The sequence below is a fragment of the Lynx canadensis genome, chromosome B1, assembly GCF_007474595.2.
Source record: "Lynx canadensis isolate LIC74 chromosome B1, mLynCan4.pri.v2, whole genome shotgun sequence".
Classification (NCBI taxonomy): domain Eukaryota; kingdom Metazoa; phylum Chordata; class Mammalia; order Carnivora; family Felidae; genus Lynx; species Lynx canadensis.
Genome location: NC_044306.2, coordinates 113829427 through 113848507, shown reverse-complemented (window position 1 = coordinate 113848507; position 19081 = coordinate 113829427). Strand labels below are relative to the sequence as shown.

At 38.1% G+C, this 19081-nt stretch overlaps 1 protein-coding gene across 1 annotated transcript; it reads left to right on the top strand.

The window, feature by feature from the left end:
- The first annotated feature begins 1222 nt into the window (after positions 1 to 1222).
- LRIT3 (leucine rich repeat, Ig-like and transmembrane domains 3) lies at positions 1223 to 17038 on the top strand. Its single transcript, XM_030313263.1, has 4 exons — positions 1223 to 1623; positions 4552 to 5024; positions 14094 to 14399; positions 15766 to 17038. Exons 1-4 carry the CDS (start codon positions 1505 to 1507, stop codon positions 16920 to 16922), a joined length of 2055 nt encoding a protein of 684 aa, XP_030169123.1. The 5' UTR covers positions 1223 to 1504; the 3' UTR covers positions 16923 to 17038.
- The last annotated feature ends 2043 nt before the right edge of the window (positions 17039 to 19081 follow it).

Genomic DNA, 19081 nt, shown 5'->3' with positions numbered 1-19081 from the left:
TTAACTGAAATGGCTATTGATAGCTGTATGCTTGCTCTTTGATGTATTCTTAGCACATAACTGCATGTTGCTTGGTACATAGTAGGCACTCAATAAAAAAACTGTTGAATGTGGAATGCATTTGTAGACTCATGTATTTGTTGTTTGAAATAACCATTAAGCTGGGGCGCCTGGGTGGCGCAGTCGGTTAAGCGTCCGACTTCAGCCAGGTCACGATCTCGCGGTCCGTGAGTTCGAGCCCCGCGTCGGGCTCTGGGCTGATGGCTCAGAGCCTGGAGCCTGTTTCTGATTCTGTGTCTCCCTCTCTCTCTGCCCCTCCCCTGTTCATGCTCTGTCTCTCTCTGTCCCGAAAATAAATAAACGTTGAAAAAAAAAAAATTAAAAAAAAAAAAAAAAAAGAAATAACCATTAAGCATAGTATGATAATGTAATACTGTTTAAATAATGGACATTTAAAATCTGCAGTATTTTATTTTAATTGAGCACATTTTGCTGACTTTATTGTTTCTATATGCATTCTATCAGTTTTAAATAAAATTTCCCATAATATTCTTACTTTTATAGAATTTCCTTTTGAAAAAGTTTTTTGGTTTAAAGATGATTGATAGAACTACCCAATACAATAATAGCAAGATTAAATTATATATATGTGTGTGTGTGTGTGTGTGTGTGTGTATGTGTGTGATCAGGCAAGGCTAATCAATACACACACACATACACACACACGCCACTAAATCCATGACTATCAACTGTCGATGAGGATTTTCCATCTTCTGTGATTGGAGGTAGTTTTTAATTATTGAATTACATTTTTGTTTTCTGATAGAGCCTAATTTTGCTAAAAGAAATGGATCTTCAGATCTGGCTTGATGCCCATAACTTGGGAAACTAATGTAGAATAAAATATATTCTTAAACCAAGATAACGGTCTTCATTACAAACATGCTGCACTGAGGTGACGTGGGAGAGCTGCAGGAGACATTCTCACCAGAGCCTGGGTCCTGCTACTCAGTGGTGGATTGAAGCATTTTGCCTAAAAAATCTAGGTACTGGGTTTTGTTTACTTTGTTTTTGGAGATCACAAATGCAAAAACTATAATTTATAATGTTATATAAATAAGCTGCAGTATTTTCTAGCACCCCTAAAACATTGAATTGTTTTAAACGTTAAGTGTATCTTCACAGTATAGTAGCAATTACATTCATAGGAAAAGAATTTAATAGGCATTTCCTTGCAAATCTGGAGATGGGCAACTATTGAAATTTTTTTGACATGTGCTTGATTTTCATATTCCTTGGAATGTGTTACTTTGCTGAAACCATTTTCAAAGCCTAGGTCGATTGATCCCCTGTAAAATACACTTGAAGGTTAAGTAACTACAGATCTCAGCTAATCCCATCTAATCTGCTGTTACTAAATGGCTGTTTGCATTCCTGGCACACCAGTTTCTGAAGTTTAGGATTTGGTTTTTACTTTCTGTTCAAATAACCTCTACAAGGAGCGATGCGTCTTTCAGCATGCCTGTGCATTGTGCTCATTAGCTTTTTGGAGGGAGTGAGCTGTTCATGTCCTTCACAGTGCACCTGCGATTATCATGGCAGAAATGACGGCACAGGATCAAGGTATGCTCCTCTCCTTGCTATTAAGTGTTCTAATGATTTTTTTGGAAAAGGACTCCAACTAGGCAGCCTTATTTTGAAAGCAAATTGTTGACCAGGTATCAGAGGACAGAAGGTTTAATTTACCTAAGCTTTAGCTTAATTGTGTTAATACCAGTTGCTCACTCCATTGTTTTCATTTTGAGCAATTCAGCTCTTAAAACCCTCTCAAATTATCTGAGACTCTCAAACACATTCTGTGTAACCAAAATCTTCACTGCACTCATATTCACAACCTGTCCCTTTTAGGTCAAACCACTGAAATGTGTGTGGCCAGCTCAGCTTGTTTACAGAAGGCATGAGAGGGAGGGCCAATCTAGGAGGTAACCAGAGCATTTGCTTCCCTGATTTCCCATTTCTTTTTCATGCCTTCTGGATAGACCTTAAAAAGTAGGAAGGAAGATCACAAGAGTGAATTTAGAAATGTTCATAGTTAGAATTTTTCATTTTAAGGTACTGGAGTTTACAAAGAAAAGTTGGAAAGATACAAATCAGCCTTGTCTATTGCAGACACTGGGGGGCCTCACTGAAGTTAATCTCTGGGCTGCTTTAACATCTACCTGTGGAGTGAGAATACTTACATACTAATAATGTAGTGAGTCCTTTGAGATAGAAGTTAAATGCAAAACAGAACTGTTGTTAGCTAAACCTGGTAGAACTTGATTTTGGTGGGGGGGGAGATGGGGGGGGAGGATATTTAATAACAACCAGATTATTTTGTGGCTTGGTTGAAGTGAACAGTGAGACTCTCATTGAAAATAATTAGTTAAAAGGATCGCCCAGTTTATGTCTTAAAACTATTTTTTTTAATTTTTATTTTTTAATGTTTACTTTTGAGAGAGAGAGAGAGAGAGACAGAGTACGAGAAGGGGAGGGGCAGAGAGAGAAAGGGAGACACAGAATCCCAAGCAGGCTCCAGGCTCTGAGCTGTCAGCACAGAGCCTGATGCAGGCCTCAAACCCATGAACCTGGAGATCATGACCTGAGCCAAAGTCAGACGCTTAACCAGCTGAGCAACCCAGGCCACTATATCTTACAACTTTAAACAAATAAGCAATAACAAGTAAAATATATTTTTGAGTAATTTGATTTGTTATTGTTTGAACTTTACTCAACCAACTCTTTGTAGCTTTTTGGGATATTCACTAAGTAGGTTAAGACAAGGAAAGAATGTAACAAATTAAAGACCTACTTGGCAAAAGATATGAAGTAGTTAATGACTAGGGGCTCCATAATTTTGAGAAAACAGCCACAGAAATGTTTATTTTTTTCCCCATGATAACCCCATTATTGATTTTATAAAAACCATAGCACATTATGCCTGGCAAGGACTCTAGAAATAATCTAGTTTGACTGCTGTCCTTTTATAAACAAAGAAATGCAACCATACAGAGATTAAATGACTTGTCCAAGGTCACAACACTGAGTTGACGCAGTGGCTGGTTGATAAAGATGCTACGTCTTTCAGCTTCCTATCCAGGCTTTTTTCCATTACGCTGGAATGCTGACTTACCATTCTGGTATAAAATAGCACCGAAAGTTGTAATTTGGAATAGAGATGAAGAAAAAGAGGTGTTCCTAGAGAATTCCAATGATTCCATAGTCTTCTCCTAAAGTTACAGAAAGGAGATGATACTGTCAGCGCACTCCAGCTTTCTGCTACCTACTTCCCTTTACATTATACACTGGCTTTTAAAATTCACTGGTTTAATGTCCTGTTTTTACCAAATGGCTGTTTCATTGTTATTATGTACTACAAGTATAATAGGCTGTAATTTAGACTATGCTTTGCAAAATTTTTATTGTTCATTTTTCAGCAATCCAGTGGGAGTGAGTATGAATAAGGGATAAATAAGTCTTTTTTCAGGTTAAAATGAATCTAAATTCTCTGATTCTTCATACTTTATATCCACAGAGGGGACAGGCTTGTTTTTCTATGCCTGTTTTACAAATGCCATTAAACAAGATCACAATGTGACTTACTCAAGGTCACTTAAGTTAGTGAGTGGTAAAAGAAATAAACTTGCAGTTTCTGGTTTATTCCTTAGGCTGAAAGGAACTCACCAGTCACATTAAAATAGAGTTCAACTTGAAGCATCTAGTTTGAACACTTGGCTTTTTTTTTCTTTCTCCTTCCTTCCTTTTTAAAATTAAGTTATTTAAAAGGGATCAATTTATAACGTTAACAGGGGATTTTAAAAATATGGGTCATTTCCTAAAGTGGTTAAAAGTGTGTACTTTAGAGTTGGACAGATGTGGGTTTAATAGGTGGCTGTGTAACCCACTGGCTATATGACATTCAGCAGCTACTGCACATTGGTGGGCCTCAGTTATTTTCTCTGTAAAAATGAGATTAATGATAAAAAATGGCAAACACCCATTATTATGTGCCAGGAAGGTATAAAATTTTACACCCATTTCAATTAATCATCCTAACAGTGCCATGTGGGAAAATGAAGTTGAGGGACTGACGTGGCTTTTCATGTCCACAAAGGAAGTGGCAGAGCTTAGATCTGAACCAAGATCAGCCTGACTCCAGAGCCGGTGCCCTTACCTATTACCCAGTATCTACCTTATAGGGCTGTTGATAAATTAGGTGGATGTGATGTGTGTTGCACAGGTCTGACACATAAAGAGTTCCATCAATAGTAGGTTGAAACACATGAAATTGCTGATATTTGATCATTTTTATCCTACAAAAATGGCCATTTCATATGATTCAACCTAAAAGAAGAAGATGATGGTGATGATGAATTATGAATAGGTCAGCCAGGCTGAACAGGTATTTTGTGAAAACAAGTAGGAAATGAAAAACTGATTTATGTTTCAAGTATTATTTTTTCACGTGGGTCTTGGAAAGCAGGTTTCCTTCCACTGCTTTTGTGACACTAGGTCGGTGCTATGTAATGACCTGGATATGAACGAGGTCCCTATGAACTTCCCTGTGGAAACTGTGAAGCTACGTATAGAGAAGACTGTCATCCGCAGAATCCCCGCAGAGGCCTTCTACTACCTGGTGGAGCTCCAGTACCTCTGGGTGACTTACAATTCCGTGGCCAGCCTTGATGCCAGCAGCTTTTACAACCTAAAGCAGCTGCATGAGTTGCGCTTGGATGGAAATTCTCTGGCCGCTTTCCCTTGGGCATCTCTGCTGGACATGCCCCAGCTGAGGACCCTGGATTTGCACAACAACAAAATAACCAGTGTGCCTAATGAGGTGGTCAGGTACCTGAAGAACCTTGCCTACTTGGATTTATCAAGCAACAGGCTAACCACACTACCACCAGATTTCCTGGAGAGCTGGTCCCACTTACTTACAACATCGTCAAGAAGCCTGGACCTTTCACCACAAAGAATTATTCTTGGTAAGCTCAGAAGCCTCTGGGCTTCTTGGGTCCAGATTATTTGCTTTGCGTGCCTTCAGCTGTTCAGCCTTTTCACATTTATTGAATTTGGCTTTTTACTCTATACTTGAGTTTTTGATGGAATGGCACTTTATTGGTTGACTTAGGGTCAATTGACTTGTTTACCCTGTGTAACGTGTAATGGCTCTCTACGAGCGCTGGAGGGAGGGTGGCAGGCAGTATGTGTGTTGGAGGAGCGAGGAGAGTTAGTTTCATAAACTGAGAGACTGATGGTGCTGTCAGAGATACTGGGGCTGAGTGACAAAACCTACCAACCTGCCCTGTTTCTGTGAACATATCAATGCTCCATGCTCTGCCATAGTCAACCTGCTCTGTTCTCTTTTCAGCCCTTCATCAGGCTCTTCAGGAGTAGAAGAGGGGCCCTGGCATCTTTATGAGGTGGCAGTGGTTTCATTAATTAGGGAGAACAGCTTCCAAATTTTCTTAATCTAGAAAGAAATGATGAAGGCACCAGTTATTGGGGTCGCCTAGTGGATTTGGTCTCTTAGTTTAACTGTGATATGTTTTGTAGACTTTGATCTTGACTTTGTTTAGGTTCTATGGGTATTTGTCTTGGGTTCTTAAAGTGTAAACTCCTTTCAGTAAGTCTATCTCTTCCTTTTTTTGTATCTTCCCACAGTGCTTTGCATGGCGCTCTACACATGGCAAATGCCTGGTAAATGTGGTTGCCAGATTGAAATCAGGGAACTGAGACCCTTCTCAAGGGGTATCTGTGGGCAGTGAGGTCTTTCATACTTTTGTGTGTGACACAAGCCTGAGGCTCTGATCAAGTTGATTTCCTAAATTCTTGTTCACCCAGTAAGCCTAGGTCATTAGTTCACCAGTTATGTCCATCAGGGCTGCAGGAGAGGCTGTATTTCTCAGGATGAAAGAACTGGGTCTTTGGCTAGGGAAATGACTTATAAGCCTTTTGGCGTGAGAGGCAACTCGATGCTAAATTTGTGCCAGGAATTCCTATTGACCAATATCACATGCTCAAATATTTGCCAAAGCAAATTATAAATAAAGATAACTGAGATTTTTTTTTTGATAAAAAGGAAAAATGCTGTGGCAGCATTTAAATGATTTTAGCATTGCTTTTGTTGAAATGTAAATACATTTTGGTGCTTATGAGACTAAAAATATGAGTGATAAAAAACAGACACGAAGAGGAAAAGTCATGTAATTTTTTATTATATGGCTATTTTTTGTTTACCTACTGTTTATCTAATATTTCAAACATTTCTATTAGATAATAAAAGGAATATTATAGGATGGATTGGGGAAAAATATTAGTTTAATTTAACAATAGTTGTGGAGTCCTTCTTATTATGTACACCATGACAGGCACCGTGTAAACCTGTACAGCAGTATTTATTTACTCTATTTTAGCCACTAATTTAGTCCTTATGAGTAAGACTAATAGCTAGAAATTGTCTTAAACATTGAGATTCTATTTCTCTACACATTTTTCTAAGTTTCTTTGAAAGTGACTCTTGGTTCTAATAGAATTACCAAATGGAGATCTATAGTAAAAAATAAAATCAAATTAATAAATTCTTATTAATAGCTCTCTAATGACTAGTCACTAATATTGCTAATATCATTATGAAGAATTGATTTATGGGACATTAATATTGTTACCTTGTGAGTTAAATCTGGATAAAAGTTTAGGGATCAAACTGAAAAGGGTTATGAAATCTCACAGTCCTAAGAGATAAACATCTTTATCTATGCTTCAGGGTTCAGATTGTTCAAAAGCAGATTCTTTAAAAAGGTGACATGAGGGGCGCCTGGGTGGCGCAGTCGGTTAAGCGTCCGACTTCAGCCAGGTCACGATCTCGCGGTCCGTGAGTTCGAGCCCCGCGTCGGGCTCTGGGCTGATGGCTCGGAGCCTGGAGCCTGTTTCCGATTCTGTGTCTCCCTCTCTCTCTGCCCCTCCCCCGTTTATGCTCTGTCTCTCGCTGTCCCAAAAATAAATAAACGTTGGAAAAAAAAAAATTTAAAAAAGTGACATGAAAATACTTTTGGTATAACATTAAACAGAGAAATCAGGGTATGTAATTATACATATTCATGATCATAACTATTTTAAAATGTGCAAAGAGGAATGCCTGCGTGGCTCAGTAGGTTGAGTGTCTGACTCTTGACTCTGACTCAGGTCATGATCCCAGGGTTGTGTTGTGGGATTCAGCCCTGAGTTGGGCCCTGCACTGAGTGTGGAGTCTGCTTAGGACTCTCTCTCTCAATCTCTCCCTCTGTCCCTCTCCCCTGCTTGCAATGCTGTCTCTAAAATACAATACAATACAATACAATACAATACAATACAATACAATACAATACAAATAAATAAAATGTGCAAAGAAGAAAATTTAAAAATACACTAGCTGGTTAATTGTCCTCTTTGGGTGGTGGGACATCTTTTTAGTATTCTATATTTTCAAAATGTTCTGCTTTGGTCATGCATTGCTTTTATAATAGTGATGATAATAATGATAATAAATAACAAAAGATATTTTGAAACATGCCCAACCATATGTGGCCGCTGATCTTAGCAAAATCATAGCCTGCTATGTAACAAAAGGGGAAAGAAATGCTCTCCTCTAATAAGAAGACTGGCTCGGGGCACCTGGGTGGCTCAGTCAGTTAAGCATTTGACTTCGGCTCAGGTCACGATCTCATGGTTCGTGGGCTTGAGCCCCGCGTCGGGCTCTGTGCTGACAGACAGCTCAGAGCCTGGAGCCTGCTTCAGATTCTGTGTCTCCTTCTCTCTCTGCCCCTCCTCCGCTCACACTCTCTCTCTGTCTCTCAAAAATGAATAAATGTTAAAAAAAAATTAGAAAAAAAAAAAAAAAGACTGGCTCATGTGTGTGAATCACACACAGAAAACTCGGGGTTTTTCATCTGGAAAATGGAGATAGGAGGACTCACTCCCTCTTTTCTGACTCATAAGACTGTAATGAGAATATTATAAGATATTTTATGTGACAGTTCTTTAGAATATGAGGTGGACAGTCTCTGAGGTTATAATTTTAGATCGACAATAATCCATAACAGCTGTGACTGAGATAGATGTGTCTTATAAAGAAAGACTCCTCTCTTTTGGCTTTTTCTGTTATTTTAACTATATTGGAGTCTTCTAATTTCGTCATTAAAATATGGTGGTGAGAACCAGTTCTAGCTTTTCTAGAACTCAGGTTTTAACTGTAGCAATTATATCTTTCCAAGTACCCTCTAGAATTTACTTTTCTATTATTATGGTGGAACACATTCTGCTTTTATTTGTTATTGTACCGTGTTCATTATTGTTAGCAGACAGCGGTTCTGTTTGTAACCATAATAGTAATAGGTAATATTGATGGAGTGCTTACTCAAGGCCAAGTCTCGTTCTTATACTTTACATATATAACTTCTTCCAGTCTCACGTTAACCCTGTATTAAGTATCATTTCATCCCCATTTTACAGAAGAATTGAGACACATGGTAAGCCACAAGCCCAAATTTACTCATCATACTCATGGAGCTGGGGTGTGAATACAGGCTGTTTGGCTCCAGAACCCATGTGCTTCCACACTCTTTTGTAATGTATTGTATGTAATAACACTAGAGTTAGTTTCCTCACGTATGCATTACTATCTCTTTAAATCATATATTTATTTAATATAAAAAATTAGGGAGAGGCTTTTCCATGACTCTTCTTTCTACATGAGTAAAAATATCAGCTTAATCAAATTATCCTCTAATGTATCATAAAAACATAAACAAGTGTCTTGCAAGTAAACATTTAAGTGAACTGTGAAACTAGATTGGAGTTTTGATTTGCAATACAGATAAATTTCCACGGTCTCTTTCTCCAGAATAGACAAATATTTACACAGGCAGACTCTGTGAGGCTCCACACTCTTTGTCTTGGAGGAAAAAGCTTGCAGTAGGAGAGGATATAAAATGCTTTTCTGGGTGCTTTTTACTGGCACCCAAATTTTCTCAATTGCAAACATAAGCTCTTCTCCAGATTAGAATTAAGTTAGCCCGAAGGGCAGCGGCCACATGAGTATTCCCACAAAATTTTCTAAAATGGCATTAATTTAATTCAACAAACACCTGTCAGTCCCCGTTGGTATGCTTGTTCTTTGCTAGGCACCAAGGAGACAAATCCACGCAGTTAAGGCTGACTCCTTGCTAGGTGCTCTTCTAAGGACTCCCTGGCAGTATCTCAGTCTTCAGGACAATACCATAAAGTGAGTCTGTATTACCACCCTTTTACAGCTGGTGGAGAGGCAGTCAAGCTTCAAGTTCAGTTTATCTCCAGAGATATCATTCTTTTGTTTTTCAAACCTTTTCTAAATTGAGGAGTTGAAGTATAACTTACATACCATGGATCTTAAGTACACAACTTAGAAAATGATGATAAATGACATACCTCCACAGAACCCACACCCTCACCAAGATACGGAATAATTTTATCACACTGGAAAAGTTCCCCTTTGTCTTTTTTCAGTCAATCTCCTCCATTCCAAGCAACCACTATTTTTTTTTTCTTTTTAAAAAATTTTTAATGTTTATCCTCGAAGGAGAGAGATACAGAGCGTGAGCACGGAGAAGCAGAGACAGAGGGCGACACAGAAGCCGAAGCAGGCTTCAGGCTCCGAGCTGTCAGCACAGAGCCCCATGTGGGGCTTGAACCCACAAACCATGAGATCATGACCTGAGCCGAAGTTGGACGCTTAACTGACTGAGCTAACCAGGCACCCCTTCCACTATTTTTATTTCTATCACAGTAGGTTAATTTTGTTTGCCCTAGAATTTTATGTAAATGGAATCATCTAAAATACACTCTTGTGCCTGGCTTCTTTCATTTAGCATTATTGTTCTTGAGATTCATCCGTGTCGCTGCATGTACGGATAGTTCCTTTTGCTGAGTCATACTCAATTTTATGAATGTATGAATTGTTTATCCTTTCTCCTGTTTTTGGACACATGGGCTCTTACCAGTTTTTAGCTATTATGAATTAAGCTGCTGTTATCATTTTTATGCAAAGGTTTTTGTGGCACCTATTTTCTATTTCTCTTGGATAAATTCCCAGGATTGAAATTGCTAGGTCCTAAGATGGCTATATAACTCCTTAAAAAACTGCCAATTTTCCAGAGGTTGTACCATTTTACACCCCCACTAGCACTGTGTAACAGTCTACTTGCTCCATATCCTCACCAACACTTGATGTTATCAGTCTTTTTCATTTCAGTCATTTCCTAGGGGTGGGTGGTCAGGGAGTGATTTCGCATTGTGATTTTCATTTGCATTTCCCTGATGACTAATGGCATTGACCATGTTTTCATTGGGCCATTGGTCATTGCTATATTCCTTTATGCCAATATACAATTTTTAAAAGTCATTTTCTTTTTAGTATTGAATACAAGCCTTTTGTCAATTATATGTATTATTAATACTGTCTCCAAGTCTGTAGTTTGTTTATTCATTTTCTTCATGGTGTCTTTGGTAAGAAACTTTTAAATTTTAGTGATGTCTGATTTACCAGCTTTTTCTTTTATAGTTAGTGCCTTTTGTGTCTCATCTAAGAAATATTTGTCTTCCTACAAGTCACAGAAATATTCTGTTTTCCTTATAGTTTTAACTATTATGTTCAGTCTCTGGCTTTATATTCTTGGCTTTTATGCTTATGACTGTGGTCCATCTCAAATAGTCTTTGAGTGTAGCGTGAGGTAGGGGTTGAGGTTTTTTCCAAACAGATGTCCAGTTGTTCCAGCACCCATCTGTTGAAAAGACTTTACTTTCCCCCTTGAATTGTTAGACACTACTGTCATTACAAAACGGACTAAGGCATGGTCTTTGCTTTCAAGAGCTTATAGAATAACTTTGGTACAAGAATTTATTGCTGACTTTTCACACACACACAAAATAGCACAATTAATTCAAGTACTGTGATGCATGGAAAACATTATCCTTTTACAAAAGGAATAAGGCAAAGTTGGCTTGCCCCATCCAGGAATAGTTACATAAACTAAATTAATTAATGCAAATTACTGTGACTGTGGTGGGTGTGTTGCCTTGAAGGAATGCAGTGCAAATAACAGTTTAACTTCAGGGAGTTCTTGTACCTTTGTCCCCCAAAGGAAAAAAACAAAAAACAAAAAACACAAAACACCTGATGAATGTGTTCAGCACTCAGGTCATTATTATTATTCAGGCTCTAAAAGTTGTGCCTTTGACCTTGGATGTTTCAAATCTAGAATAAACATTATGTTTTTGAGGGATTTAAAATATTTTCCTGTTTTATGTAACTTTTAGACATAACTTTTAGACATAAAAGTAGGATTAATTTTTAAGAGAATTTTGTTTCACCATTAACACATTTTTAGGACAGTTTCAAAGCATGAGTAGACCCGTTAATGTTACAGTTCTTGGATGGTTCCCCATGTAGACATTTGTGCTCCGGACATCGCTGCTTTGACATGTGTTTATAGATAACAGCACTATAGCTGCCACCCGGTGGCCCTAAATGTTTTTAGGTGATGAAATGAGTTATGGTGGAAGGGGTAGTAGATTAGGAGGCTAAAACATCTGGGATTTAGTCAGGACTCTAAGCTACTTACAGAATCAAGGCAGTAATCTCTTTGTGCTTTAGCATCCTCTGATGTGAGACTTGGAGAATCACACTAGCTTTCTGAGGTCAATATAAGACATACAGTGCTTGGGAATGAGATTTAAAATCAGGATACTGAGGTTCAAATCCTGACTATATTCAGTTGTGTAATGACAAGAAGACCCTTAACCTCTCTGAGTGCTGGCTTTTTCCTCTTTAAAATGATGATGATAAAAAAAAAATAAAATGATGATGATACTAATATTATCTACCTCATGCTATTGTCAGGCTTGAGGTAGACAAATCCTTCAGCATACTTAGCACTGCTGGAAGACAATTTTCCATGGTCTCTCACATTTCTGCCTGTCTAGTGAGCAGGGGCAGTCACTGCCTTTTGTTCTGAACTATCTTTTTAAGGATGTTTATGTAGAGAACTGCTTTGGAAGGTAAAGATGTATCTCCCTCCAGAGCAAAGGGTAGGCATGTTTACTGCCCAGTATAAGGGAGATAATAACGTCTTCCTCCAGATCTCCTTCATCTCTGACCAGAAGTCTTGTGTCTTCTGCCAACTGGTCACCCTAAAGTTGGATAAAACTCAGACCCTTTACAATTCTTGACAAGTACAATATTTGTCATACAGGAAACAATAACTGTCAACTTGTTTTGTTATTCTTTTATAAAGCAAAAATTTAGCATAACAAGTGTTTTGAGAGCAAAAAGTATTATCCACATGTTAATTGTTACATGACAGAATGAATTTGATGTTTGCTGGCAAGTTGGATATTAGAGAACTGGTCATAGATTCACAGGACTAAATGTAAGAGGAAGAAGTTCAAGATAATTCACCCATGGAAGAAGTGAAATTTCTAAGATAGAAGATAAAAAAACTGTAAATTTTTATAAATTCTGGCAGAAAAATATGAACCACTCATGAAGTGCTATTCTAATAAAAATAGACATAAAGAGACATAAATAGAATTTATGAATGAAGTTAAATCTTCTAACATGGTTAGAATGTTTAAAAATTATGATTGTCTTTTCTCCTTATGAATCAATGTTATAATCCACTCCATTAGTAAAAAGCCACAACCATAAATCTTTTTGAGATAAATCTCTTTCAGCTTTGCGCTTTATTTACATGGGACATCACCCTTAATATCATTAGAGAGATTTTTGTCTGACCAAAGGCTCCGAAGCACTACCTGAGATCCTTCTAGGATATTAGCAAATAATTATATACTTTCACTGTCTCTGGATTTGATTTTTGCTCTGAAGCCCTTTCTTAATTTGAGAACTTTGGAGAGGCTGGGTTTAAGAAGCAATTTTATTACTCAACCCAGCAAGTTTTGGCTCCTTTATATTTAGCAGTTCTTCCTTTAGCTGTTGTCTGCCCTTCACATTTTACTACGAGCAGCAAGGAGAACCGGGCAGCAGTTTCAACACTCCGTGTGGAAGGAAATATCAATGGCTGGAACATTCATTTCCTTGAATGTGTTTTCTCCTTTCCATGTTAACCACAGGTGGCAGTGTTTCTAAACTTTCTGCCACTCCATAAAAGGGTCTCCTTTCTTCTGGTTTCCAATAGTTACATTTTCCTGACTTGCCTTTAAAGCTCTCACAGACACTCTTCTTGAAGGCCAAAGCATGTCTGCTAACAGTTCTGAAAGCTGAGGCAGTCCTCCAACTGGAGGCTGTCAGCTAACTCTATTCCTTGCTGCTGCTTCTCTCTTGAAGGGGGATTTGGGTAGGGCACCTGTACGGCCCCCGTGCATGGCATTCATGGCAAGCTCTGTTCCAGCCTCTCCCAGTCTCCAGTCTTATCTCCTGACATCTCCTGCATCTCACTCTACATGCTACACAGAACTTGTCCTCCAAAGGTCTTCACATCACGCAAACCCAAGACACAGTGCAGGCAGTTAGGTGTCTCTCTACACCCTCCAATACCTACGGTAATAGAAGTACTTTCATAACATGCTAGAAATATCTCTATTAGTGTATTTATAGTATTCTGTGGTACTTGGATTAGAATCTTGGCTCAGATGCTGATTAGCTATGTGGCCTTGGTCAAATCATTTGATTTCTCTGTATCTCAGCTTCTTCATTTTTGAAATGAGGACACTAATACTCTTCTTCATAGGATTTTTGGGATTAAATAATAGAGGTACATCCTTAGAACAGAGACCTGTACAGAGTAAATGCTCAGTAAATGTTGGCTACAATCATTAATGGTCGGAAATGACAGGCTATGTTCATTCAGGTAGCCAGATTGTAGGGCAAAACTGACAGAGAGGTGACTCCCCTTTCATCTCTCAAAGCACTTCTGTTTTTAGGGAGACAGCGCAAATGCTTGCTTGCCCAAGTGACTATGATGTAAACTGAAGTCATCTGTTGATAACCTTTATCAATCTTTTCCTCCCTTCTGGTTTAGGTCTGCAGGACAACCCTTGGTTCTGTGACTGTCACATTTCTAAAATGATCGAGTTGTCAAAAGTTGCTGACCCTGCTGTAGTGCTTCTTGATCCACTGATGATATGTAGTGAACCTGAGCGCCTGACAGGGATTCTATTTCAGCGGGCTGAGTTGGAACAGTGTTTGAAGCCATCAGTGATGACGTCGGCCACCCAGATCACATCTGCTGTGGGCAGTAATGTTCTGCTGCGGTGTGATGCTACTGGCCAGCCTACTCCACAGCTCATGTGGACCAGATCCGACAGCTCACCAGTTAATTATACAGGTATTTTCTTAATTTAGGCCTATAAAACAAGTTTGCAAAGGTCTGAATTGAAACTCATGGTTTTGTGTGATTTGAAATTGGCTAGTTAATTCTAATAAAATACACCAAAATTATTGGGTGAAAGGACTTTGAAAAGTTCATTTTATTCGTTAATCTTTTCCTCAGTTTATCTGACTATGTAGATGAAATTAGATAATCTGATTTTTAGACAGAAACAACATGATCCAATGGATGGATGACTGCAAATAAGGCCTTTGTCTTGCTGCATCATCTTGGGATATGGCTCACTTTCAAATGTATATCTATTACAGTTTTCTTTAAAAAAGATTTTAATATAGGTTTCCCATTTTTGAATGAGTATTCAAATCATTATTTAAATTACATGCAAACCTTATTATGAAACAAAAAGTATATAATTTTTAGAAAAATTGGTTACATAGACTTTTCAGATCCTACTCTGACCAACTCAGTGCTTTGGCTTTAGTTTCAGTAGTGATATTCTGATTAATTAGAGTGATATATTTTAAAAACTCACTGAAGCTAAATGTAAATCAAGATAGAAATAAAGAAACCTGATGGAATAAAAAATAGCTAAGGCCTAATATTCTTATAAATAGACAGTAAAAGGCCCACAGCTTAAGGTAGCAAGCTAAATTCTGGGATCCTAGGATAGTGCTCACTACATTATTATTCTTCATAAAGATTCAGAAACCAAGACAGAATGGTAATATGTTAGATTTTAGTCTTTAGGAAAGTAAAATTCCAATTGTGCAAAAACTGTATATTATTCTGCAAATAATAGAATCCATGGCTTACTAATTTATTTAGATTAACTATAAAATGAAAGATTGAGAATACTAACTTTGACTCCTCTATGCCAGAAAGTTATCTGCTATGCCAGCCGCCTATGTAGATAGATAGCATTTTATTACAATGAAAAAATATCTTGGGAAATATTTAAGTAAGATCTTATAATAACCATTTCATAGTGAGTTAAAATTGGAAACGATCTTTGAGACCACTTTGTCTTCTCTTATTTTAAAAATATAGTAACAGAGGCTTAAAGACACCAATTGACTTGTCTGAAATCAAACACTAATTTGTGGACTAACATTTACTAAAACCAAGTCTCCCAATTCATAGCCCCCCATGTCTTTTTAAAATACCATTCCCCATATAGACCTCATGGAACCCAGCATATCAAAGACCTCCATGTAGACAATTTACAGAACTTATCACCTGCCATCAGAGATTTGCAGTGTGCCATTTCCCTCTTGGTTTATGTGAAAGGGATACATGTAGAACCAGATAGGTTGGCATGTTGCTTGAGTTTTTCCTCACAGAGTATATATATTTTTTCTTACAGTAATTCAGGAATCTCCAGGAGAAGGAGTCAGATGGTCCATAATAAGTTTGACAGGCATTTCTTACAAGGATGCTGGGGATTACAAATGTAAGGCCAAAAATTTGGCTGGGATGTCAGAAGCTGTGGTTACCGTGACAGTGGTTGGTGTTGTCACAACCACGGTATTATCAGACACCTCTGAAAGAACTGGAGATCACCTTGAGCAAAGAGCCCAGCCAGGATCTAGATCTACATCCATACCTGGTTCACTGTCATCTCCTTGGTCCTCTAACTCATCTTCTTCCCCTGCTTCTTCCATTTTTCTTTCTACTTCTACTTCCTCTCCTCCCTCCACTGCTTTCTTCTCCTTATCTCCTTTCCTCTCCTCCATTGCATCTTCAATCACAACTCTAAGCACCAGAATTTCAACAAAGCCCACCATGGCCAGCCAGCAGTCATTCCAGCTCCGCCCAGATGGGAAAAGAAATGTAAAGGCAGAGATAGGTGGAAGTAAGCTTCCTTCAGCTAGTGCAAGTAAAAATGAAGAGTTGGCGTCATTGGATCAAGCAATGCCAATGGAGACAAATACCATAATAGAAAATCTCAGAGTAGTCAGTGAGACTGAAGAGAGTGTGACATTGATGTGGAACACTGTCAACACTACACGTAAGTCCGAGGTGACTGTGTTGTATTCCAAGTATGGCGAGAAGGACCTGCTGCTGCTGAATGCAGACTCCAGCAAGGACCAAGTAACCATAGATGGCTTGGAGCCTGGCAGGCAGTACATAGCATGCGTCTGTCCAAAGGGAGTGCCTCCCCAGAAGGACCAATGTATCACTTTTTCTGTTGACAGAGTCGAAGAAGAAGGTGGTTCTCAAGTGTCTTTCCTTATCGTGGTGAGCGGTACTGCCTGTGTTGTTGTCTTGCCATTGATATTTTTCCTGTTGTACAAAGTTTGTAAACTGCAATGTGGGTCAGAATCCTTCTGGGAAGATGATCTGGCAAAAGAGACTTATATTCAATTTGAGACCCTGTCCCCCAGGTCTCAAAGTATAGGGGAACTTTGGACACGAAGGCACAGAGATGATTCTGAAAAATTGCTGCTTTGTTCTAGGTCAAGTGTGGAATCTCAGGTGACCTTTAAAAGTGAAGGTTTGAGACCAGAGTATTATTGCTAAGGTTTTACAACTCAGGCACATGTGAAGTCCATAAAATTTCTTCCGCACAATTAAGGATCTGAGGATGTGGTTGACCCTCTGGATGACTTTTGGACAGATTTTCACATCCTCTATGAAAATCACAAATGGAGTGCTTTTAATTGTGCTTAAAAAAAATACCATGCGAAGGGCACTTGGCTGGCTGTCAATAGGGCATGTAACTCCTGATCTCGGGGTTGTAAGTTTGAGCCCCATGTTGGGTGTAGAGATTACGTAAAAACTACCATGTGACTTCCGAACTAAAAAGACAAATAGTCTGGGTTTTTGTTATGTGGAAGATGTCCATAGAAATAATGTTTAGGGTACTGCTTAATAAGTTAATAGTATGTTTTAGGATAGTGCTTAGTTCTTAAAAATAAATTCATGTGAGAATAGTTGTCAAAAAGTAAAGTCTGAATTTTAAAAAGATAGTTTTCCAAGAAGTAAAGATTAGCATAACCAGGTAAGCCTTGATGTTCATCCATGCTTGAAGTGCTTTATTGCATTTGCTGTGGCTATTTACTGCCATTGCCTACTAGGCGAGAGTGGGAAAGTATAGAATTTTGCATTCATTAAGGTTAAATGCAACCCATTGGAGAGGGAGGGCGCTAGCTCTTGGTACCATTATGCATTACAATACTGTACGGTTGTATTAATATTGCAAGAAAAAACTTCCCTTATCGTTAGAAACATAGGTATTAGGAAAAATAAGTTTAAAAGGAGGATTGTGAACATAGTAAGTCCATTTCTAAAAATAGTAACCATTGCATTCTAATGCATTTGCTAACAGACTGTATGAATCTTTTTAAAAACGTAAGTGCTCATTTTGAAACAATCTCCTTAATATTTTGATATTCTCTCTTCTCTTCCCCTCCCTCTTCTCTTTCTCTCCCTTTCCCTTTCTTCCTTCATTTCTTTTTTTTCCCCTTCTGCTTTGTCAGAAGATATTCAGGTAGTCAAAGGACCACAGCTAAGTTGTTTGTCCTTTGCCAGGTTATATTTTGTTTTGTTTTGTTTTGGTTTTTAAATATAATTTACTGTCAAGTTAGCTAACACACAGTGTATACAGTGTGCTTTTGGTTTTGGGGGTAGATTCCCATGATTCATCGCTTACATACAACACCCAGTGCTCATCCCAGCAAGTGCCCTCCTCAATGCCCATCACCCATTGCCATGTTATATTTTGATTTCCTGGATAAAGGGAAGAACTCTGAAAATTCTTTTTAGATCTGAAAAGAATGTTTTAGGATCTTGAAGAGCAGATTCAATGGATTAATTTGGTCAGATTTTCTAGGTCAAAAACATCACGGAAATTGAATTGGAGGGAGGCATATAAATAGATAGGAAAGGGGCATCACACATAACATTTATGTTTTTTTTTTTTTTTAAAGAAGTTTATCACCACCTTTACTGAAGATTATATTCCCTTTACATCAGAGATTTTGGAGTACAGAACAGATTTATAAAGGTGTGTCAGGAATTCTGAAATACCCTGAGAAGCAAGTTCTAAGAAAATCCTGTATTTTTCATAAGGAATAGACAAGCTTTAATGTAACACATTGTGAAAATTATAATACAGGCAGCTGGATAATGAAAAATCATTCATTCCAAATGGCTCTTAATTAAAAAGGAAAAATATTTCTAGTTTAGGAATATTCTGCATATTATGAGGAGACCAGCATGGATGGATGGCCTGTCCAGAGCTCCCAAATGTCCCCTTCTTGTATAATTTCCTTTCTTTTCCTTCTCTTTCCTTTCCAGCCCATTCTTCTCTGGTGCTTTCATCACTGAGTGCATTGTCTAATCATCTAACGGTTTAAAATTTAGTATGAATTGTTAAGATTTGTTAGAAAATACCTTTTACAGGCAATTTTGTGTTTCACTTCAAGTTGTTGGCTCAACTTATTTTGAATTAATAGATTGCAAAAACTTGCATTTCTTTACTCTAAAGACCTCATGGAGTTCACTGCCATATTTAAAGGGTTCATATAAACAGACTGCCAAAATACCACTACATTAGAAATGATGACTACAGGAGAATGTTACAGATTACTGAGCCAAATGGCACCCAGACTTTACAAAGGTATGTTATTTGTCAAGAAAGGAAACTTGGGACACCCTGATGAAGTAAATTACTGACT

Coding starts and splice junctions, on each gene's coding strand:
- LRIT3 (XM_030313263.1), top strand. CDS start 1,505: ATGCGTCTTTCAGCATGCCTGTGCATTGTGCTCATTAGCTTTTTGGAG. Junction 5,025..14,093: donor ACCACAAAGAATTATTCTTG/GTAAGCTCAGAA, acceptor CTTCTGGTTTAG/GTCTGCAGGACAACCCTTGG. Junction 14,400..15,765: donor CTCACCAGTTAATTATACAG/GTATTTTCTTAA, acceptor TTTTTCTTACAG/TAATTCAGGAATCTCCAGGA.